Source organism: Rhynchophorus ferrugineus, unplaced genomic scaffold (assembly GCF_030347505.1).
Source record: "Rhynchophorus ferrugineus isolate W39M unplaced genomic scaffold, kcgeb_rfMv2 rfM4, whole genome shotgun sequence".
Lineage (NCBI taxonomy): Eukaryota > Metazoa > Arthropoda > Insecta > Coleoptera > Curculionidae > Rhynchophorus > Rhynchophorus ferrugineus.
In genome coordinates this window covers 4516640-4540687 of record NW_027472583.1, presented here as the reverse complement: position 1 = coordinate 4540687, position 24048 = coordinate 4516640, and the positions used below count along the sequence as shown (strand labels likewise).

Sequence of the window (24048 nt, the reverse complement as noted above, 5' to 3'; positions counted from 1 at the left end):
AAAAAAGACATAATAATCTGGTTTGTGTATAAGAAGTTGTCTACCTACAAAATCTCAGTAAAATGTAATGATTGTGGTTTTGTATGCGTGTCTAAATTTTCGGCTTTTTCCCTAATTTTTTTCATACAATTAAATTAAAACTGACAAAATGACCCATTTAAGGGTACTCGTCTCTTTCCTGTTGGTGAGTTATCAAGCTCTCATTAACTTATCTTTTTTGCATCTATTTTATTTCTAACCTCAAAAACAACTTTGTTTTTTTTTTCAGGTAATAACATTTATATCTCGTGTAGAATTAGCAAAACAAAACGGTAAATACTTAATAGTCGACAATCTTAATGACCCAAAGGATCTCAAGAAATTGCTAAGGACCAAAACTAACGTTTTAGTTTGTTTCTATAACTCCTATAAAAAATCTCAAAGTGTATTGAATACACTTAATGATGTTGCCAAGAATATTAAAGGTGAAGGTGTTATTGCAACTATTAATTGTTCGGGGTGAGTTTTACTTCAGTTTGTGTTGAATTTAGATGAATTATGATTGAAATTGTAGTGAGGCAAAGAAGCTCTGTAAAAAACTTAAAATACCTGGAGATGAACCATTTGTTTTAAAGCACTATAAGGATGGGGAATTCAACAAGGACTATGATAGGAAGCACAATGAAAAGTCAATGACAAACTTTATGCGCGATCCCACAGGAGATCTTCCTTGGGAAGAAGATGATTCAGCTAAAGATGTCATCCACATATCAGATCCAAATGTAAGCATACTTGTTACCTTGTCATTGTTAGTAACTTTGACAAGATATTAGACAGATTCATTCATTTATCATTTCAATTATATAAATTTGCAGTTCATGATACATTACCATTTCAAAGCTAAACATTTTACAAAATGAAAAAAAAATTTCATGCATTTTTTCAGACCTTATCGAAGTTTTTAAAACGTGAACCTAGACCTATTATGATCATGTTCTATGCCCCATGGTGTGGATACTGTAAGAGTTTAAAACCTGAGTATGCACAAGCAGCTACTGATTTGAAAGATCATTCAATTTTGGCTGCTGTTGATGTAAACCGAGCTGAAAATGCAGTTTTACGAACTCAATATAATATTAGTGGTTTCCCAACACTCTTATATTTCGCGTAAGTAGTTCAAAAACATATTTTTAATATAGTTAAGGGCATCGGTTTTAGAAATGGTTCTATGAAATATTCATATGAAGGGGATAACAAAAGGGCAGCTATTGTATCTTTTATGCATAATCCGATTGCTCCACAAATTAAAGTTCAAGAACCAGAATGGTCAGAAAAAGATAACGAGATAGTTCATTTAACGTCAACCAGTTTTGATCCGGTGCTGAAAGAAGAATCGTCGGTTTTGGTTATGTTTTATGCTCCATGTAATTTATAACTTTTGTGATCTCGTGAATCTTTCGTTAGTAAAGCATATGCATATTTGCAGGGTGTGGTCATTGCAAGAAAATGAAACCAGAATATGAAAAAGCAGCATTACAAATGAAAAGTGAAGGAGTATGTATAATATCGTACGAAAGGGCTTGTCTAAATGTATGTTTTTATGGTTTTAGATTCTTGGTGTTTTAGCGGCTGTTGATGCGACCAAAGAACCTTCAATCGCCTCCAAATTTAATGTTAAAGGTTACCCGACAATTTTGTATTTCTCTTATGGCGATAAAATGTTTGACGTTAATGTTCGAGAAGCCACGAAAATTATCGATTTTATGAGGTTGGTAAAATAAATCTGATTATAGTTGCTCTGGCTCTCAGAAGTAAACACCTACAAAAATGAAATTTGAGCAATATTCGTACATAGCTATCACTGTGGTAACTGTTGCTATGATATTTTTAATGTCATGTTAACTTGATTGTGGGTCTGAATTGTTATAACAGCTTTTTCATATTCATTTTATATTATCCCAAAGGCACTAATATGCAGATATATTGGAATATTACATAGTAAAAAACAGTCAATTCCTAGACATTCGCTGGTCGATTTCATTCTTTGTATCCCAATGTGAATTAATATGTCTAGCTCAACATCGCCTTTATAGGGACCCCAAAGAACCTCCACCACCCCCACCTCCAGAGAGACCATGGAGTGAAGAAAAGAACGAGGTCGTACATTTAACGGAGGAAAGTTTCAAGCCATTTTTAAAAAAGAAGAAACACGTGCTGGTCATGTTTTACGCGCCCTGTGAGTGATTGTTTTCTTAATCAGTTAACGATAATTATTATAATCGTCTCCAGGGTGCGGCCATTGTAAGAGGGCCAAGCCGGAATTTAGCGATGCCGCTGCTAAATTTAAGGACGATCCCAAAGTGGAATTTGGCGCTGTTGACTGTACAATCGAGTCAGCGTTGTGTAGCGTGTTTGAGGTGAAGGGCTATCCGACGATAAAATATTTCAGCTATTATAACAAGGAAATCAAACCCTACAGCGGAGGAAGAACAGTGAGGACGCTTGTTTTACTCGATGGATCGTGGTTTATTTGTATTTACGTTTTTAGAGAGATGACTTTGTGCAGTTTATCTCCAATCCGATGGCGGCCAGTAACACACCGCCTCCAACTCCGAAACAAGAACAGTGGATTTTGGATCCGTCGATTATTAAACTCGATGAGAAGAATTTTAAGGATGAATTGAAACGTAACAATATTGTCCTGGTTATGTTTTACGCACCCTGTAAGTATTATTGATATCACCAATTATTAAAGGGGGAAATAGGAAGGATGGCGTATTTCGGGTCATTTTTGTGATTATTTTTATCCAGTTAATAAATTTATTTTACTTATATTTTGAGAACATGTTGTACATGTATTTAAGATTTTATAAACAAATTTTTAAGATTTTTTTAATCACACAATGAATATATAGTGTTGTGTGTCAGTTGTGAAAAACATATTTTCCAGAAAAACGCCTTTGAAAGTTAGAGTAGTAGTAGTTTATGGCAGCAATTAATTAATTTAAACAACTTACTAATTAATCAACTATCCCAGCATCATATTGCAGTTCATCAGCTGGATATGTGTCATTTTCGGCTTGTTGCTGTTCTTTTCGAACTTATTTACTGCCCTGAGAGCTGCATCAATTTTGCCAGATTATGCGTCAGTAATTGTCTTAATTCTTGGGCATAATTGAAACTTCTGCTACCAACGGTAATATCTCGCTCAGAATGGTTAAAATACTGAAAGTTAGAATTTATTTTAAAATGTAAATATCCTTGCTGGGTTACTAATATTTCTGTACATTTATATCCAAAATCTGTATTGTTAAAAGAAACAGAATCCTTCAAGATACTGTACTACGTCACGCGCTCCACCCATTAAACCGGAGGACCCTCACTAAAACGCTTATAACTATTAAATGATTTCGAATTTTACTTAGACATTTTCAGAGATTTTTATTCAATAATATATTGAATAGTTGTACTATCGATTTATAAAACAAAAAAAATTAATTTTTTGAAGCCTCTAACACCTATTTCCCCTTTAATATGTACACATTTTGACACTATGAATATTATTAAAGTATTTGATGTTAACGCATGTGACATTTATGCACATACAAGGTACATACTGCGCCACCTGTTAACGTTGGTTTGACTTGTTGACATATTCACTGACATTCTATTACAATAGGGCTGTTAGAGACAGTGGGTTTGTTGTGTTGGTGTAAAAATTTACCAACAATTTTTCAACCTATCATTTATATTTCACGGATGGTTATTTATCTCGTTGGGAATCACTTGAGTATCAAAATTTTTTCGGATTTATCTTAAATGACAGACATCCTATCTTGTCTTGTTTCTTTATGAGATCTTTGATATATTATTTGTATGACTTTTTTGTAAGATATGGAGTAACTAGACGTGAAACTTATGAATTTGTAACTAAATCATCATAAAGTCCTGTTTTTTTTTTGGAACAGGCCTTGTATCACTGTGAAATTTTAATGAATTTTCATGTATGGCTTGTATGGTAATTTCAAATTACCTGTATGTACCAGGCTTAGGCCTATACAAAAGTAACTTTTGTAATATTATACTAATATATTGTTACTAATCATTAGAAAGATCAACCTTAGAAAAAAGTTTAATAGGGCACAAATGCATAGACATGAGGCTGATACAACATATACAAGTAATCGGAAGGCAGACATGTCACTTATGTAGAAAAATGAATTTTATTCTAATATATATTTCCAATTTATTATTAAGGGTGTGGTCATTGCAAACGAATGAAACCTGACTATATGGCCGCTGCGAAACAGTTGCAGTCCGAAGGGATCGAAAAATGCATGGCTATGGTGGATTGTACCGAGAATCCAGAGCTGGCCGAGGAGTATGGAATACAAGGTTTTCCCACAATAAAATTGTTCAAAAACGGAAAATTCGTAACTGATTACGACGGGAAACGAACGATAGAGGACATTAAGCTATTTGTAAAGAAGTATTATCGGAAAAAGGATGAACTATAAGTTCTTTACTGGTCAATTCTCCATGTAACATCATACTTTTTTTTGTTGTTTCTAAAGAATTTTCTATTTGAGCCTAAATAAAGTATTCGCATTCCACTTTTTATTGAAAGAACTGAATTTAATGTGAACTTACTGATTTTTTACCTCTAGTAATAGGATACGTGTCTTGACATAATCTCATTTATATAATAACATTTTCTAATGTGATGTCTCTATGCCAAATTAGAGATCTCTACGTGTGCAAATGTTGTATGTCGTTTTTTTTGGGTATATTTATTTTTTTACTACACATGCATTTTTTAAATATTAATACTTGAACTCATGGTTGGTATATTTGTGATTTTATAACAGATTTCATATTCTTTATACTAAATGTCATATTTATTTTATATACATTTTGTTGGCTTTACTTGATGTGGATTTTTTAATAAAATTAATTTAACCTATTTGTTGAATTTCATTTCATTTTTCGATAATTAATAGTTATAATATCATTCGTAATAACTTGTTTCGTATAAGTCAGTATTGCTATCATAGAGAAATTACTCTATGATCCATTACTCTATCAATTCGAATATAAAAAATATGCAAAGGTTATGTTATGATTAAATGTCAAATCTCCTTTGATTTTAAATCAAACAATTTTCAATGAATGAAGTGGAAAAAATATCAAAAAAGGTCGATACTCCTACTACCGATGTTTTAATCAAAAAACTGACAAAAGAGGGGAGGTATGGAAATCTGAAATTCAAAGTAATCCTCATACTCAAACTAATTCCTTATACTTCATCTTAAAACTAACGATATTTTTTTTAATATCAGTCAACATAAATATCGATATATTGGTTAAATATTTTTATTCAAAAATCCTAATTTTAAAATAGATGCGAAACCAAAAAGTATGCGAACAAAAACATGGTTATTAGAGTTTAAGTGAAATAATTAGTAATTTTGAGTTCTTACTTTCGTTCTTGTTCGTTACAACTGTTTGGTGTTTATTTAAATCCTTACAGAACAAACTGTCATATAAATTGTTTCCTGGTAGAGCTCATTCTGTTTCTGATTTGTTATTCTAATTTTTGGTAGTCTAGTTGGTGTTTATCACTGGGTCTTTGTTGCTATTATCAGAATTCTTTTAGCATCAATATCTTATGCAGACTTCAAATATAGGAATTTAATTAAGCTAAAATATTTGTCCATATTTGTCATTTAATATATTTCTTGGACTGATGTGTATAGATCCATTTGCAAAAGTAGTGCTCAATTTGGTGAAATAAATAATCTAAACCACCAATGAGCCATCAACAATTACTTCAGGCCAATTATGATTGATATATACGATAAATGAGCAACAAAAAAAATGGCAGTGTTCATCCACAATGTTTTTTTTAAATCTCGGCACCCTTAGATCTTCTCTTTATTTTTTAAAAGCATATCCTTAGCCTTATACAACTTTTTGAAGGTAAAGTAATTAGTAAAATCACTTGATATAAGGATCCACGTTGCTACAAAGAAAAAATCCAGATGACTCAGTAATCATACTAGGCCATCAATAGGGGAGGGAGCTTTGAAATCTTGGACCACCAAAAAATTCTGTTAGGCCTGCCACTACACTGTTGCAATAAGAATAGTTTTCGAAATAAAACTACAGATTAGAAAAGTGCGTTAAGATGTCTCATACAGGTGTACTCAACATTATTATTATAATTATTAATACACAATTAACTTAAGAATAAACTATCACGAAACAAAAAAAAACTATGACCTATGTATCACTAGAACAAAATGGCTATAGCTTAGTTTATCAAGCCTCCCAAAGTCAGAGTAAGTTCGTGGTAATATATCATCTAGGTATTAATAAAATAAAAATCTTTCATTAATTCAAAACGGATTCGGTATCCTGTAACATTGCCGTAGAAATAAAATAAATCCCTTCCGTATCATAGGTAAACGAGAGAATTGTCGCGGTATTTGTTAATAACATGGGAATTTTTTCATTTCGATATTTGGATAATTCACAATCTTTATCCACGTATAGTTAGTATAGCCTCGACAAAGATAATAACGAAAACGAAGATTTAACATAAAATTTTGACGCCATGGAAAATATAGTCAGTAAGAAGAATCACAAATAAAGCTGCGGAAAATGGTTTCGGTTCAACGAATACCTCTAACACCGAGCTGGCCAATTGAGTATTCAAAATTACATGTGTTTCAGAGAAATCCGGCAAGCGACGTTCCCATCTGTGTAAGATCCTTACTCCTAAACATAGTCATGGAAAAATAAAATGCATCTCCGACAACGTCACGATACGGATCGCAACGCAGCACTAATTCTGAGTCTGTAAACTGCTACAGCTGTGCGAGTCCTTTATGACGGGTGCGGATTCTCGTCTGACGTCGTCCTTGAAAACGGCCGATTTCTCCTGACGCAACGGCACGCTCTCCCTCCTGTTGGTGTTGTTAATATGCGAGATGAAGGTTGCGTTGTTGGTCGTGGGCGTCGTTGTGGTGAACGAGGAGAAATCTTTCTTGTTGGCCACCTGAAACACGCAATATATCGTTGGCAACGATGGCAGGATGTAGAAACGATTTTCCCACCTCCTTTATTGAAGTCAGAGCTTTGCTCATCCAAGGGGGCCAGTTGTTTTTAGCTGTAGTGAGTTCCTGTTCGGTTGCTCTTAATTTATGAGTGAGGTTCTATAAATATAATGTATATTTAGCTATAAATCACAACTATTTTAATGTTCTAAATAAGATCATGTATGAATGGACCGAACTACAAAATCCACTTTTAAACATGTAATTTTGCACAAAACTAATTATAACATCTTCTATTTCTTTATAATACGTAAGTTGGAACAATAATTTTTAATTGATGAAAAATTATCTGACTGACGGAACAATTGAGCACCAATTATACTACTCTACGTTTTAATACAAACTGTGGCGACGTAATTACATTTATTTATATTTAAGAAAATTGTTTAATTTTAAGTTTACGACAATTATGTTTTTTCTTTTATATAGTTTAGTGGTCTAATTTATCAGATCATTTAACTGTTTTTGTAATATCTGTGACATGGAAAAATAGTTATGACTTAAGACAGTATAAAATATTGCATTGCATTGCATCGAATGTCTGGTGAAGCTGGGCCAAGATAAGAAAGGCACCGAGCAAACAGAAAACACGTGTCTAGCAAAAAGCATGTCTCATCGACTCGTTCTTGAGTGTTCTGGATAATGGGGGTTCAGGTACCGGGACTAGACGAAACGTGTTAGAAGTTAGATGTGATAAAGGATCCATTATAGCAACTACAACCATAAATTTTAAGAAAGTGTGAGATCGTAGAATTTTTGAGCATTCCTTAAGTCCGTAACGTAGATGTTTCATCGGCGTGAGAGGGTTCCATCTGCAAGAGTCTTCCCCTTCCCGAAATTCTTAACGAATCGGGAGATCAAAAAGGGTTTCTTGAACCAACCTTCTCAGTCACTGCCAAAAACTCGAGGGAGGAGCTTCGACGGTAAAACACGGTGCATCGAGAATGGGACGAATTAGTCCGAATGAAAGGGCTACAGGACTAAGACCAGAAACAGTAAAATAATTACAGAATTATAATTGTCAGCAGTTGGTTCGATGACGGAATTAATATTATCCAAAACTAGACAGACGATATAGTAAGTCATTTCCATCCAATTCATAATTATTTTGACCATTACGTATCAATTTTACATCTTTCATTTTATATATTTTTTACATAATTCATTTAAATAAACAAACTCGTCTTTGTGCACTCATTTACGCAAAGAACAGAGAAAATAAATTGTATTTTATTTACAACATTGTTTTCTCTGAACAGTATATTGTCACAATATACCCAATGAATACCGGAGTATGCTAGAAATAATAACTATTATAGGTCCGGAATATTCAAAGTATTATTCAGATTCATGAATTAAAAAAAAAATTATAAGCATAAGGAATTTTAGCGAAAATGTTTACTAAGACCCATTATCTGATAAGTGTATTAGTATACATACCTATCCAACACAGTCAGAAAGAGAAAACAAATTTGTTATTGCCTCCTTAAAAACTAAGTAATTTTTATTTTATTTTTTACCTCACCTGATTTCGACATTCTGCTTCGACCTGGGCCAACTTTGTCCTTGCTAGCTCAAGCTCTAACTCTCTAATCCTTTCGTCTCCGGAGGTATGGTCCCCGGAAGCAGTATTTTCTGAACTTTCATCTCTGGTAAATTTCGAACAGTCAGGACAGTTAGAAATTTTAGCCTAGAACATCATTTTCAAACTTCGACCTCTAAGTTTAAGTGCGATTTACCTTCAGACTTTCCAGTTCCTGTTTGGTAACGTGCAATTGCATATCTAGCCGTTGCCTGACGAGTTTATAGTCGTTTACCATCTGAGTATTACTCTTTTTCTCCTTCTCAGCGTTGTCAACCTAAAATATTATTCCAAATAGGATATAAATAATTTATCACGATCATCACTATTACCTCCCGTTTGAACATGTCCTTCAACTGAACTATTTCATCTTTCATTAGTTTTTTATCTTCTTCTAATCTCTGGACGGCAATTTTTAATTTTTCCACTTCGCTGGCCTCGCGCTCTTCCCGATATTGAGCCTCTGAATCCGAAGAAATTATTTCCCAACCGTCTAACAATTATCAATTAAAAGTATTTTCGCCATAGAGACCACCGGCATCCATGGAGAGTATATTTTTTGGCAAAAATCAAATATAACTTCAGAATATTTACCTCTAAGCACCGTATAAAATAAAGGTAGCATCATTACGTACACGCAGCAACCATATAATGTTTTGCCATAAAATATACATTAAAATTATTGTTTTTTCGGTTTGAAATCGTCCCGAGATAAGAGCATATTTTGATTTAAATTATGACGTAAAGCAATACGCGGCACGATCAGTATTATATATGACTGTGACAACGGTGTTTTATGAAATTTGGAATACGGTAAGGCAGAAGCGGACTAACCTTTAAGGGCGATAAAATCCGCTTCGTATTTTTTGAGTTTTTTCACTTTTATACTACACGCTAACTTAATGAGTTGTTTGGCTGCATCTTCGCTTCGGCATTTCTTCGGTAGAGAGACTCGGAAATATTTCAAGATACCTTCGAAGTCCTGCTGTAGAAGGTCTTTCTTACAGGCCATGAGCAAAGCGAGAGCCATTTGGAAGAGAGTGTCGATTCCTTTATATAGTTCGTGTTAGAATTGAATAAAAATGTTAGACAAATAAAACTTTTTTTTACCTTGTAACAAAAAAACGTCTATGATATTAAAAACGAAATATAGAGGAAATCTGGCAGTAAATAGAGTCAAAAACCACTGCGAAGCGAACATGTGAGTTTCCACGCGGTGCTCCATAAAATGATTCCATAACGGATTCAGTTGCTCTTCCATCAACCTAGGAAGATATAGTTGCAAATATATAACGATAAGGTACTAGCATATTCAAAATACCTGTTTAACTGATATAACCTTAAATATAAATTATCAAAACCATCCTTATACAGATCTCGCAACTTGTAATCGTACATAAGTTTAACCAACACACAAAATGCTTGTTCTTCGGGCATCTGAAATACATAACAACGTATCAACGGATAATTTAAGGAAGCGTTCTTGTAAAAATGACTTACATGTAATAGAAGGGTAGCAGCCAAGAAACTAAGCCCTTGGCAGTACCCAACTTCCGAATCATAAACGGCGTAAGCTTTACTGACTCTATACAAAGAATCCTGGCCTAGGCCACCTGCTTCTTTGAAAAAGTCGTGTGCCGGAAAAGTTCTAGCTATGTCGCGCTGGATTACATTCTCACAGCTGGATTCCTGAAGGTAAATGAAATTCCAGTTATAATTTTGTATTGAATTTGATGAATGCTGCAAACCTTGGTTATTAATACTCTGTAGTTATCCATCATTGATGTGTTCTCTTCAATTCCAGCCAGACGTTGCCAAACCTCCCCCCTTAAAGCCTCTGGTATACCCAATTTCACTAAACCTGCCAACTGAGAAAGAATCTTTGGTCAATTCTCGTGAACTAGCTTCTTAAAGAGATTATAATCATTTCATATTTTCATGGTTAATATCGACAAAAGCTTTCATAGCAATACATCTCAATAATAAATAAACAAATAGATTGTGGGCGGTCAAAAAACAAATAGATTGTGGGCGGTCAAAAAACTAGATTGAGTCTATGTTGCCACTTAGAGGCATTATAGAGAACAGGGTAGCTATAGAAAGACCTCCTCGCCCCTCGAAGGCGTCATTTTTGTAAGTTGAAAGATCAAAAACAAAAGCTTACCAAATGCTACAATTGATTTTCAAGGAGAATATTATGTGACACACACAAGTTTTCAAATGATTTGGACGTTTTAAACATCATGCATTGGAGACCATAAAGACCGTTGTTATTAACATGTCTTGAGTCCGCCGTTCATATTTACTAGGCTTAGCCCTGTATGCCTTTTTCTTGTTTACGAGAATGAACAAAAATCTAATAAAAAGGAAAAGTGTTGATGGTGTGGTAAGGAGCTTCGCAAAAAGTTCTGGGCTATATTAAAGTAGATGAGTTCTAGGGGAGCTTCAAACACATCCGAAAAAGGTTTGACAAGTTCATCGCATTTAATGGAGAGTAACTGAAAGTGGAGTACTTGAAGTTTTTGTAAAAGTCTGATAAACAAATGTAAAAAATGCCGATAAGTAACTAGGTGTGGAAATGTTCATACATATTACAAATTACAATAAATTATTATACCTTATATACAAGTGCTTGGAAATAAAATTAAAAAAAGATAAGTACTGATCAAATAAAATTAAAAAAAGATAAGTACTGATCAAACATCAATGATAGATGTTGAAACATGCAGGGATATGTGCAGATTCCGATCATTTTATGGTAATCACAGAGATCCAAAGATATAATTCAAAATAAGAAATGGGATATAGTAAGACTTAAGAGATGAAAAGATAAAAGAACTATATAAGGAGCAAATGAAGATATCTTATACAAACCTAAAAGCGGAGAAAGAGGAAAAATGTAAGAATAAAATCACAGGGTGCGTAACAGCAAGAAAAAGAAAACAAGGAAGACCACGATCAATGTGGTTAAACGAAGTTAAACATAATTTGTTGGATATAAAAAAAGAAGAGCATGAAATAAGAAAGTAAACAATAACAAGAGGTGTAACAAAGTGGGTGAAAGAATAAAATATGAACTTAACAGGCACTAATCCATAAAAAGGATCTATAAAGCTTTTTAAGAAGGGACAATACCCCTTCATGGGGCTTTAAACTAATAATTCGGCTAGGAACAACTTTGAATTCATATCAACATATGAAAAGCTAATGGAGAAACAATCAATGCAAGACCGGAGTAGCAAGAATAGAGATGAATATGAGTAGGAATATAAGTTAAAGAAGAATTAATGCAATACAATAATAAAATGATGGATAACAAGATGATGACAAAGCAATGGTCAAGTGAGTCAAGAAATAAAATAAGAACTGGACGGACAGTAATCCACACAAAGGGACGATACCCCTTCATGGTGCTTTAAATTCTAATCATTCGGCTAGGAACAACAACATTGTAGTCATATCATCATCATTAAAACCACACTCCACTATATATTCGTTATTTAACACTATTTATTAAAATATTAAAAAAAAAAATTGCGGTGATATCCAATCTATTTTTACATAATATTATCTCTGAATAATTAATTTAATTTATTTATATATAATAACAGAAAGATCCGAATAACCTTAATTAAATGACAATTTTTAAAGCATTAACTTTGGTTAGCCAAACGTAAATTATAGAAAACACTCGGATATATACCTGTTTGGGTCTCTGATGGGTTTGTTTCCATTTTATCAGTATCTCGGCCCACGATTCCAACACGTCCACGGAGCAATCCTTGGACACCGAGCCGGTTCCGCTTAGTAGCGGTTCGTCGCCATCTAAGAAAAAATCCCTCGACAAAATCGAACGTCTCCGACGACACTGCGCGCGTACCCTTACCTGAATGGTACTCCTCTTTCGGCGTCAGCGTGTCGATGGACGTTATGCTCGGGGACTGTATCAGGCCCGACAGCTTCAGATTGAGATTCAACAGGTTCCTGTCGATTTCGCCTGACGTCTCCATGTTCAGGACCTCGTACACCACCTCGTTATGATCGCCGACGATATTCTACGTTAACGAGACAAAATAGTTCTTTAATCTATAGTACTGACGTTCCGCTGACCATTTTCAAAGCACGTTCGCGCTAGAACAACGCTTGTTATTATTGATAAGAAAAACACATGTTCTGTCGTAAATTTAAAATTACAACCGATAAAAGCTTGTTTTTGTGTAGGAGTGGAATATATAGAGTAGCACAGAAGGAATCGATACGATGGTATATCTAATATAAATTGTTGTATAACAGCGGATAAAAGTATTGATCCAATAATACATATTTATTTTTTGACGTTTTGATATTACTAATGTTAATAACACAAATAATTATATCACAAGCCACAATAGGCATGACGACAGTAAACAACAATTTACAACAACAATAAATGTATTTACCTAATGAAATAGGATTAATTGATTTTTCATATTTAGGACAAGTTTGATAAAATTACGAAATACAGTAATCCTCCATCTCCATGGTATGTGAATGCCATGCTATGTAAACCATGATTTTATTATCTATATATCAAACTTTAAGCTTTTGCCAGAATGGAGCCGAGTTTAGTGATTAAATTTTACTGACTAAAGCCGACGTTTTTCGGTCGTTCGATATTTTCCATCAAAATATTGCCTTGTCGTGTGACTAGAACCTCGGCTTTATAGAACTAAATATCGTGGAGGGTAAACATGCAGTGTTCAACCAAATCTGATTAGACCCTGTGTCATCTCACACATCGTTGACGTTCTTTTGTCAGTGTACGTATCATCGTATCATCCTCTTTCCTACGTAGACTTTTCCATACCAACAAGGGACCTTGGCACACCCGTTATCTTTGAGGACCCCTTTTAGCTCTGGTATTAGAAAGCGCCTGAAAGAAATTCCTGTACTACTTTGAAGAAATATTAAGGGAAATTTATTTAGTCTTATCCTTTCCTTTTTCCCTTTTCATGGTAAATAAGCCTTCAATTGTATTGCTTTATTTAATGAACATGTTTCTTCCTCAAACTGTATCCATTTTGACGAAGAACATTCTTTAGCGATCTCGCTAAGATATAATGAGAATTAAGGAGTTCAGGATTAATTTTTTTTATTGATATTGCTTTTGATCACGTAAGTTCTCTTTAATCAACTTCAACGAAACCTTAACGAAGAACATGTTTAGATGTTAAGAGAAACTTAATTTTTTGCAAAGTAGTATTAAGTATTCCCTCATATAGACTAAATAAGCGACAGACAATGAACATAAGTATTCCCGTTATTAAGAGAGAATTTTAAGAAACTAGTGAATTCATTCAGGTGAATCAAAACATAATTCATAAAATTGTGAAGAACAAATACAAATGAGTTGCATTTTTATTTTAGCATATGTTAGTTTTTAAGACTAATTTAAAATCTGTAAATGTTATTGTTTAAACGACTCTGTACAGAAACATATTTACGTTAAAATTGTTCATGGCTGTACACAACAATGTCTTTATCAATTTTGGTTCGATTAGAAATTGAGAACAAAGAAATTGTTGATCGAGTCTAGTAACTAGACAGACAGCCTTTTTTAACACGGGTTTGTACAGGGCTAAACATGTGCTTTTTAGATTCTATTTTAAACGCCAATCTAGATAAGCAACCTACGTCATAGGGCTACTACGACAAACGACATCACTCACCTCTCTTAAATTAAGAAAAAATTGCTGAACTAAGGTCTTCCTTTGGAAATACCAAAAGTTTCTTTCGTTCTGTCCAAAAATCCTTACGGGAGTTTCTATTAAGAACCTGTAAGAAAAATAGCGATCTTAACTTACTTTGCCCTGAGTAATTTCAAATATCTCTAACTTTAGTGTCAACACGAATGATGATTTAAATTGAATTTCGTCATGTTTCATGTGATGATAGAATACTGTCTAGTATGTTTGACCCATTCACTGCATAGTTTTTGTCACTTTTAAGAACATCTCAAGAGTATATCACTGCGAATGCTGTTGTTTCTGTTTATGTTAAGGCCTAAGAAAAAGTTAATGGCGCTATTTCTGACGTTTCATCAAGAAAGTATATAGTTCTGCATTATGATGGTCAAGACTTCTGACCAGGTATGCAGTATCTTTTCCAGCCAACCCTGGTTTCGTGCGTTTTTAACGGCTCATCATCCCTTATCTACCATGTTTAATGCTTCCCAATGTTGTGCGTGATTTATATTTATCTCCAGTTACCATATACTTAAAAAATCACTGGATTTTATACTCATGTAAAAAATGTATATGGTGGAGGTATCGGTCGTCCAATCACCAAGATAAGCATATTAACAATGTCGATGTAGACAAAATGTTTTGTACTATTTACACAAAACTGCATACAATATTTTTTATGTATGGGTTCCTCACAAACTTGCCCTCAAAGCATCACAAACCGAATTAAATTTTACAACATTCTTCTCATTACAATAATATTGCAATTACTCAACCAATTTCGACGTTTATACACTCAGGCGCTTGAAATGTCACATTTCCCATCTAGTAGCCTCTGAGTTATTTGCAATCAACTCCACCTATCATATTTGATATTTATTATCATGGTAGGTATCATGGTAGTTTATTATCATGGTAATATATATTAACAATTTTTTTCTTGAATCATTTTTCTCAAATGCCGAGACGATGACAATTCTCGAAAATAGGCGAATTTGTTCCTAAACTATGAAGTAGATCCATTCTTTTTTACTGTTTTTGAACTAGTGCTGTGAATTTAAGTAAAAATAAAATGCTTAAATAATATTTTTCAATCGCAACTCGTGTATATTTTTACTTTCCCGCCCTCTTGCTACATTTTATAGTTTACATAGTTTTTGTCATTTTGAGTGATTACTTGTAAAATTGTTACATTGATAACTATTTTTATAACTATAAAACTATTTAACTATATGTTACTTAAAAATATTTCTTAGGTTCTTATATTTTAGTTATTTAATTTAATTTTTAATTATTCTGACTATCAGAAATATCACGTATAATGCATAATAGCTGCTATATATAGTCGTTGTTTTGAAAACTAACGTAAATATAATGCATGTACTTTTATTTTTAAGTCATAGAGATTAGTAAAAGCTAACAGATTTTTGCCATAACCTTGTAATATATTCAATCTGTACTTTTATTAAAGCTATTTGAATTAAAAATTCAAACTAACAATAACGTTAATTAAATATTGCCTGAATTCGTCATATTATACAGGGGCGACTAAAATATAGAAAATCGATATCGTTTGAAATTAGCACCACCGTCCCTGAAATTCTAATCAACGCTGAAGCGTTTTAATGGTGTTGCCATTTAATTATCATATTTAAATTACTGCTAATACTATCAGCATTTCGGGACGATTTGTACTATTTAAATTTCAATTATTTAATAAATAGTATAAATATTCGGTTATATAATACAAATATTATTAGACATATGCGATTTTAAAGGAATTCATTAGGAAAAACCGAAATTACGTTTTCCCCAGACATATAACATACTGTATTCCCCACATGTTAATGCTTTTCATATAATGTGGCAACATTGCGAAATACGACTTTTTGATACTTCGGCAGTTGCGCGACTCCGTCATATAGTTTGCATAACAGTTTAACAACTTAAATAACATCATAAACCGCCATAAACAAAGAATTGAAAACCTACCTTACTGGTTCTTGAATACCTCTTATCACTAGATCTATGGCTATAGTCATATATTGTTTTGAGTCCCTTGGGGTTTCAGCGTTGAGTGGCTCAAAGTTTTGTTCTGTTGGATCCCAGGTGGCCAGAATAACAGTACAGTTATCGTTCGAGTGACTCTTTTGCTCTTTCTATTGAAACGAACGGTGGACAAGAAGTGAAAGATATTTTATTTTACTCTGCACGTCTTACCATTTCTAACAGCTGCATGTCAGAGTGTCTGACATGTCTGCCAGCGGCAATAAGGACACCAAAGCATCGCTCAATCACTAACTGATTTCCGACGTCCGATACCTGTTTTATCGTAATAGACAATTGTTTGTCCATGTTTATTTTCAAACGGAAGCCATTCTTATCTTTACACACGGTGGAATAGGATCCCTGAAGTGTTTGTATATCCATAAGAAGGTGATTAACTAACGAATGATCGCGCGTTTACCTTGCCATCGTCTTCCTTTATTTCCAAATTAACCTCAAACACATGCATCAGTGTTCTAGCTTCAGGTAACGTAATGATGGAACCAGACATGATATCACCCGTGGATGTGACGCTACTGCTCATCGACCTCGGGACCCTTTGAAATGCTTTCGCGAAACAAGCTAAAAAATCGGGATTAAAACCGTGGGTGACGAAAGACGACGATTCGTACCTGATACTCGCGACACTGCCTCTACAATATCACACCGAAACACATGGCACTGAAATATCGCTGATTCCTGAGTATCTCCGTGGGACCAGGTGAATGCAAAGCAACTGGCTTCTTTGCTGTCCACCGAACCCCTCGCATAAAACAGGATTCGATGGATCTCGTATCGCGAAATGACCGAGTTTGTTAGGGCGTCGTAAAGCCTAGAGGGAATTATTTTTAAACCCGTGGCCACCAAAGTCAATGAGTCAGACTTACACCACAATCCCCTGGCTTGAAGATGGCACGGACACGGAAACTTTAATTCCTTGATCTAAGCTCTGCTCATTCAATATGGCCATGTTTCTGTGAATTTCCCCTTCTGATTTTGGAGCGTTAATTTGGGCAGCTCCTAAGTAAGTTACTCCAGCGAAAATTGTGCATTCTTGGTCAACATCTGAAACTTGGGTTGAAAACATATCGGGTATAAGACAGCAAATAAGCAAAATAAATAGAGAGCTTGTTTTTTACACATTAAGAATTGATTTTAATCTAATCTCGAAAATTTTGTTCAATAAAATCAATATTGTGTTTCTAAAAGCTGATGCTAGTTCACACAAATTAATGACCTCAAAACAATCCACTGCCCTACATACTGGTTACATCAGTTTCATTTATTTACTTTTATATTATCTTGGTGTATAACATAAAAACAATAAATCAATCCTTTATATGTCATTTTTAAGATAAAAACTATTTATAAACATAAAAGGAAAAAAAGCAATGTTGGCGGAGCTGTAAGCATTATATTTGGCACACAAATATTATTTAATTGGGTATAAAATAAATATTGATTACTTACTGCTGGTATCATCATCATCATTATCTGAACTATTGTCTGTTTTCATAGAATCCTGCTTTTCAGTAGGACTCAATTCATGATGAGCATCAAGGTTTAAAGGAGGTGCGTAAAATGTGGAATGCCCAACCTTATTATAGTCATGTCCATCCAATGCATCATTCATGCTGATATTACTTTCTGTCTCTTGCAATACCTGAAAAATATAATGCGTTCAAACATCTGAAGAAAAACTCTCATTAGTCTTGCAATTGAAAATATACTCACCTCTCTTAATGCGTCCCTAAGCTCATTTATGCCTCCACAGAAATCTAGTGTAGGGGTCTTACTAACACTAGGTTTATCCGACACAAAATCGAATTCTTCACTGATTGGTAACGATTCGTTAGATTTTTGACTTAGAGTATCCTCCATAATGAACACTAAAATTAACAATTAGTGTTCTTCAAAGTTAGTTTATGCGTTTAGAACCATAACAAAATATGAAATATCTCGTTATGAAATTATAAATAAACACTATACAATTTAATGACTGATTGAGCGCTTATAAAAACAAAATGTCAACAGCAAATACTCACTACAATGCTTTCAGAATTATATTTTAATATAGTTAATGAATCCACAAAATACTTCTACTAATACTTTCAAAAGAAATATATAAAAGCGCTTCTTTCAAGCATGTTTTTTTATTTACATTACTTGTGTATTTAAAAGTGATTTGTTTTTTTTTGCGAGTTATCACTAAACCTTTGATAAATACATGTCACAGATGACATTACTGAAGTGTGCCCACGGTGTTGCCGAAATATCAATTTATTTTACCTTCAGATAAATCAACACGTATGTTAACGCTATATTGCCATTATTTACATTAAGCATATTAGTTACCAAATAATGAGTGAAATCTAGCTGTAGGTATAAATCTAAAATATGAAAACAAAAATAGAGATATAATTTTAGCCAAATGTTTATGATTGTCTTATTTCACTGTCAAAATCATATGTGGTCGATCTGTCAAGTTTATCGAACCGTATACAAAAATTATAAACCAAAATGTGCATTTGAAAAAAATGTATTTTATCTAAGTTTTGTGAGTGAAAAACTTAAGGCATGGCTTGTTGCGAGGCCCAACTTAGGGCCCAACATCGCCTAGACTTAAAATGGCTCAAAACAAACATGGAAAATTTGTTTTATGGCAATGAAAATCTAGTAAATGTGTGGAATGGTTTGATATCAGATGGGGAAGTAACTGGAGATTTTTCTATTGGTTTATTAAATAGTGCTGGGGTAATAGCAAAAGAAGGCCAATTTGGAAAATATTACTGTGGTCAGAGGGTAAATATTTTATATATTTATTGTTATGCGTAAAAATACTATATTTGATTATTATCTTATTCTGTAAATACATTTAAATTCAAAACTGAAATGTCTTAATCTAAGCATGAGAATTGTTTTAGGTTTTAACATGCACTTGCTGTGATGGAATTTGTGGGCCCCAATCTGGATGTAACTGTACACCTTGTCAGAAATTGGATGCAGAAAAAGTTGTTCATACTCAGAATAAAAAAGAAAAAATACCTCTGATTGATACACTTTTGGAACAGTGGGCATGGGGACCTCAGCCTAGTATGTATTTAATGGCAATCTTGAGTTTTCATTGTGTTAAATTTTTTTCAGATCTAGATCAGCTGAAAGAGTGTATTTTGAGCTTGAACAATGAACAATCTCAATTATGCTCTGAGGCAGCCCATTCAACCTTATCATCTAACAGATTATATCACAGGCTATTTATTATGAAGAGATATTTCATAGCTTTGAACCGTATACCCCATACCGTTGATTTTGAACATGGTGTTTCAGGTCAAGGCGTTAAAATAGTAAACGATACTCAGGATAAATGTAGTACTAATGTCAATTCTCAACCACCTGCTCCAAGAAGTCGTAAGGTGGGCCACAAGATAGTTTTTCCCTTAAATATACCTATTTTTGATAATAAACTGGTGTTGAAGCATATATATTTGTTATTACTTTGTTTCTTTGGAGGTCACTAATTTTGTTGGATAATGAATTTGAAAAAATGTAAAAATATTAATACTTGTTAAATATTAAAACTGGTATTAAATTGTTAGAACTTACACTTACTATATATTAAAAATATTACTTATGCAACTACTACATTTATATTTTAATTATAATTTAACTTTAACTAAGAAAACTAACATAAAAATATATGTAATTGATAAAACATTGTTAGTAATGGTTTACTTATCACTTTATATATATAGGGATCGATTTAATCAGTAAATAATAAACAATTAGTTTTATCTACAATATTTAGTAAAATAAAATATTTAAATCATTCTACAGTGATTATGCAACTGAACATAAAATTTCTCATAGTAAAATAAATTAATTACTTTACCCATTTAAAAAGATTTTTTAAATCTATATGTAGTATTAATAACATCCGTACAGTTTTTAGAGTTTTTATCTATATATTATATTGTTTTCAGATTTCAACAATTGATCCAGCAATAGGTTTAGCTAGAGTCGGTTCTAGGGCAGCATTAAATTTTTCTTTTGCCTTTCTTAGACGAGCTTGGCGATTGGGTATAACGCGAATGAGACTTGAATATAAGAAACTTTTATTAACAGTACTTTGTACATTTGTTTAGGCGAAGATACAGACTTATGCAGTGAACTACTTACAGAATCTTTAGATGCTCTTCGTGTTCTTCCTGTCAGCACGCTTTACAATCAAAAGGACATATCACCAGTATGGTTAGAAGTGGTGGATAGATCGTCAAAGTTTTTAAGGGAAGTTGTTGAGGGGTACGATATTGTTTTGGTTGGTTTAATGATTTTAATAGCATTAACTTAAAAATATTACAGAGAAGTATCCAGTGGTAGACAAAACTGTCTAGTACCAATCGAAGACCAGCATACCTCATTAAATATTTTACTAGAATTTGCTTTACAGAAAGGAACGTTGAGCGGCATTCTTGATATTGTTTTATTGATGTTGAGACTATGGGATAAAAGAGTTCACTTAGCTGACAATCGGTAATCGGTCACATAGGCCACGATTTAAGGATTAGGTAATTTTTGTGTATGTAGATCGTCGATGGATAACGCCAGCGCGCCACTGCTTCCGTTCCTGTACCGGTTCTCCGAGATTCCAGCCAATCAGAACACATCTTGCACGAAAGAGAAGACCGACGAGGAAAAGCCCAGCTGCACCAAATATTTTTTGGACTTCCTGGAACTACCGGACGAGGAGACTTTCGAGATTGATTTAAAACAGGCTTCAGTATTTATTATGTCAAGACTCGATTACTTGGCGGAACCACATATACCACCGTTATCCTTTAACAAGGTATATTGATGTTTTGTATAAGGTGTCTCAAGAGATTGTTTATATTTAGTGCATTGGTTAAAAAAATCTATGCCATGTATCGAGAAAATGTTGATTAATTATTAAAGTACACAATTTGGGAATTTATTTCTAATGGTGGGTACAGCATTAGTTATCAGTCTGAATATTCGGTTTGAGCGGATTTGGCGTGTTGATGAAAAAAAGGTAAAACGTACCCTAATTTTCTACATACGCATGTTTTCTGCACCTGCGCCGAATCAGCTCTTATCGAAATCTCAGGTTTGTACCCACCATTAAAAAAACATCCAAATGTAAACTCTAGCATGGTGTGAACTACTCTCAGCTCAGCAATAACACTCCGAAGTAAGATTAAAATCAACTTTAAATTCGAAATTAAAGTCGAAAACAAAATGTTGGTGGGCGTTGAGAAGCGTTCATAGTCTAACCTCGGATATACTGGGGCTTTCATTCTTGTACCAATTAGATTGTGTAGTAATGGGGTGTAGATACAAGCGTAACGATAGATTAAAATGAAATGCACTATCGTGCGCACACTGATTAGAAAAAAAATTATTTTGATACCGTGCTGATCTATTTACCTTTTTAACGGATGTTTAAATGATAAGGAGGCTTGACCCATAATTTAAATAGGGAAAACTTAATCGGTTTTGTAAAATTATCACAGTAGCAAAGCTTCATAGCGATTCTTAAGGCTTTTTTGCTTCAACGCAATTGTTTAAATAAATGTAAACTGTTTTTTGAGACAACTTGTATTATTTGTAAAAATAATTAAATGGAATAAATTTTGGTAAAATATTGAAATACATATCCAGTTTCCTTAAACAAAAAAAAAGACTGTGTTCAATCATATGGGACAGAATGGAAACATAAAGAACCTTCAGATTGAAAACTTGGAGAAGGCAAAATAAAACATAATAGTATTATTTTGTAGAACATATTACAACAGAATGTACAAAAGATGTGGGGTTGGGGATGGTTGAGTTGGACGAGTAGTCCGGGCCCACAACCATGCGATACCTTAGCTGAACTGAGCATCAAACAGATAAAATGCGCTGAAAGAGGTATGATAATTTTCACAGGAATGTTTATAGTATAAAAAATATTATAATCCTTATATTTTATCAAGGAGAGAAACTATTTTAGATGTCTGATTTTTATAAAGTTGTATCAGTATCTGAAGGTGTTGTAAATATACATTGTGCCTTTACAATACTTTTCAGGACTTTGTTATAGAAACTATGAATATAATATGATAACGGGCAACCATCATAATTTTTTATATCAGTTCACTGTGAATATTTATGCGGAATATCAAGCCATAATAAGTACTGAGATTTTTTTTTCAAAACGTTATTCAACTTAACTTTCATTCGCTCTTGGCAACTTCTGAATAGTGATCATAATAATTATTATAGACTATAATAGGAAGTGTTTTTGAGTTTCTGTCCATGATATAATCGTTATGTGTTTTACGCTGTATATGAAGGATGTATAATGCCAATAAAAACGAATAATCTAAAGTAGTTTCTCGGCTTAACATGATTGTAAACCTTTGAGATGATCTAATTTTTGGTAGGAGACTTTAAAACATCAAACTTTTGTAGGTCTGCTTCTTTTAACACACACTGGCGCTGTCTATTTTGCGTATTACACTTGTGATACCCAGTGCCCACAACAAATCGAAAAACTAAAGGATAGAGAAATACTCATGATAGCCGCGCACGTGGAAGGGAAACATTACATGGCGCTAGATAAAGATGGAATTGTTTATTCGTGGGGGACTGGAGATGGTGGCCGTCTGGGTAAACTTGAAGCGAAAGTGATTTTCTCTTTTTTTTTAATTTAACATATTTGCTTAGGCCATGGTGATACTCAAGCCAGGGACGAACCGTGCGAGATAGAGGCCTTGTGTGGACTAGACATCACACTCATTGAATGTGGGACAACCTACAGGTATACACAATTATGTTTTAATTACATCAGTTGCGTGGAAATTTAACCCACATTCATCGTTATTTTTGCTAATTTTCTTTGCTTCTAAAAATTAATATTTGTATTGTAGAAAAAGGATATATTTATTGAAAAATGTATCAGTCCTACAAATTAATTTTTTAAGGATTTGCAACAGATGATGTTACTATGTATTAAATCGTATCGAGTACATTTGTAAACAACTTTATGTTGAAGCCTCGTTTTTTAGTATCTCATTTCATTGAAGTGTGAATAAGAAAATTTTTCAGTATGTTAATAATGTCTGACTCTGTATCGAGTAAAACGCATTTGCGGGAAGTTTTACTTTTTTAATTCAATTTGGAGCAAAAAGCGGTTAAAGGTCATCGAATGGTGTGTAAAGCTTGTGCCAACCGTGTTTCGTCGATTTCAATATGTGAATATAAACAGCGAAAACAAACAGCGTCGAACACAACCAAAAAAAATTGAAGACAAGGATTTGAAAGCATTATGCGATGATTAAAAACGTAATAAGAAGAGTTGTTGGGAATAACACAAGTAACCATTTCCAATCGCTTGAAGAACATGGTAATCATCCAAAAGTTTGGTTATTTTGTGTCGTATGAAGTCAAGAGACATTGAAATGCTGCTTCAACGGCAAAATCGGAAATATTTTCTTGCAACGTATTGTTATTGATGATGAAAAGTGGATTTATTACGAGAAAGCTAATACATGGAGCTATTACAAAGCGGAATATCCAAGGCGTCTCGTCTAAAGTTCTGTAT

General features: G+C 33.5%; 3 protein-coding genes across 10 annotated transcripts in view; 2 read left to right on the top strand and 1 right to left on the bottom strand.

Moving 5' to 3' along the window:
- Window positions 1–30: 30 nt before the first annotated feature.
- Window positions 31–4942, top strand: LOC143196600 (protein disulfide-isomerase A5). The gene is made up of 11 exons (XM_076404424.1): window positions 31–184; window positions 269–498; window positions 554–761; window positions 926–1146; window positions 1198–1403; window positions 1466–1533; window positions 1590–1747; window positions 2073–2215; window positions 2269–2471; window positions 2528–2702; window positions 4237–4942. The coding sequence occupies exons 1-11, from the start codon at window positions 149–151 to the stop codon at window positions 4494–4496; spliced, it is 1908 nt and encodes a 635-aa protein (XP_076260539.1). The 5' UTR covers window positions 31–148; the 3' UTR covers window positions 4497–4942.
- Window positions 4943–6148: 1206 nt separating this feature from the next.
- GAPcenA (GTPase activating protein and centrosome-associated) lies at window positions 6149–18904 on the bottom strand. 8 transcript variants are annotated; one of them, XM_076404414.1, is made up of 21 exons: window positions 18738–18904; window positions 18183–18337; window positions 17919–18111; window positions 17336–17519; window positions 17081–17280; window positions 16870–17030; window positions 16623–16811; window positions 16395–16561; window positions 14388–14493; window positions 12566–12734; window positions 12383–12504; window positions 10428–10547; window positions 10180–10368; window positions 10001–10116; window positions 9790–9944; window positions 9514–9729; window positions 9012–9172; window positions 8837–8956; window positions 8623–8787; window positions 7098–7196; window positions 6149–7039 (listed from the first exon to the last, which is right to left on the bottom strand). In XM_076404414.1, the coding sequence occupies exons 2-21, from the start codon at window positions 18327–18329 to the stop codon at window positions 6827–6829; spliced, it is 3192 nt and encodes a 1063-aa protein (XP_076260529.1). In that variant the 5' UTR covers window positions 18330–18337; window positions 18738–18904; the 3' UTR covers window positions 6149–6826. The 8 variants fall into 8 exon arrangements, with proteins under 8 accessions (XP_076260529.1, XP_076260533.1, XP_076260530.1 ...); XM_076404418.1 differs by having other exon boundaries at window positions 9012–9142; XM_076404415.1 differs by having other exon boundaries at window positions 17336–17513.
- HERC2 (E3 ubiquitin-protein ligase HERC2) overlaps window positions 18891–24048 on the top strand; it is a 31956-nt gene continuing 26798 nt past the window's right edge. Inside the window, exons 1-10 of the mRNA XM_076404404.1 lie at window positions 18891–19250; window positions 19373–19541; window positions 19593–19861; window positions 20429–20525; window positions 20591–20747; window positions 20808–20978; window positions 21033–21291; window positions 22244–22373; window positions 22917–23114; window positions 23172–23265. Coding sequence (XP_076260519.1) covers window positions 19026–19250; window positions 19373–19541; window positions 19593–19861; window positions 20429–20525; window positions 20591–20747; window positions 20808–20978; window positions 21033–21291; window positions 22244–22373; window positions 22917–23114; window positions 23172–23265 — 1769 coding nt within the window. The 5' untranslated portion in view covers window positions 18891–19025. The remainder of the gene's footprint in view (window positions 19251–19372; window positions 19542–19592; window positions 19862–20428; window positions 20526–20590; window positions 20748–20807; window positions 20979–21032; window positions 21292–22243; window positions 22374–22916; window positions 23115–23171; window positions 23266–24048) is intronic.

Bases quoted from the DNA above. Each gene is read 5' to 3' on its own strand.
- LOC143196600 (XM_076404424.1), top strand. From the start codon at position 149: ATGACCCATTTAAGGGTACTCGTCTCTTTCCTGTTG. The intron at 1,534-1,589 runs GTATGTATAATA...TTATGGTTTTAG, and splicing joins TACAAATGAAAAGTGAAGGA to ATTCTTGGTGTTTTAGCGGC. The intron at 1,748-2,072 runs GTTGGTAAAATA...TCGCCTTTATAG, and splicing joins AAAATTATCGATTTTATGAG to GGACCCCAAAGAACCTCCAC.
- GAPcenA (XM_076404413.1), bottom strand. The intron at 12,505-12,565 runs GTAAGGGTACGC...ATTTTTTCTTAG, and splicing joins GAAAGAGGAGTACCATTCAG to ATGGCGACGAACCGCTACTA. The intron at 8,788-8,836 runs GTAAATCGCACT...ATGATGTTCTAG, and splicing joins AGGAACTGGAAAGTCTGAAG to GCTAAAATTTCTAACTGTCC.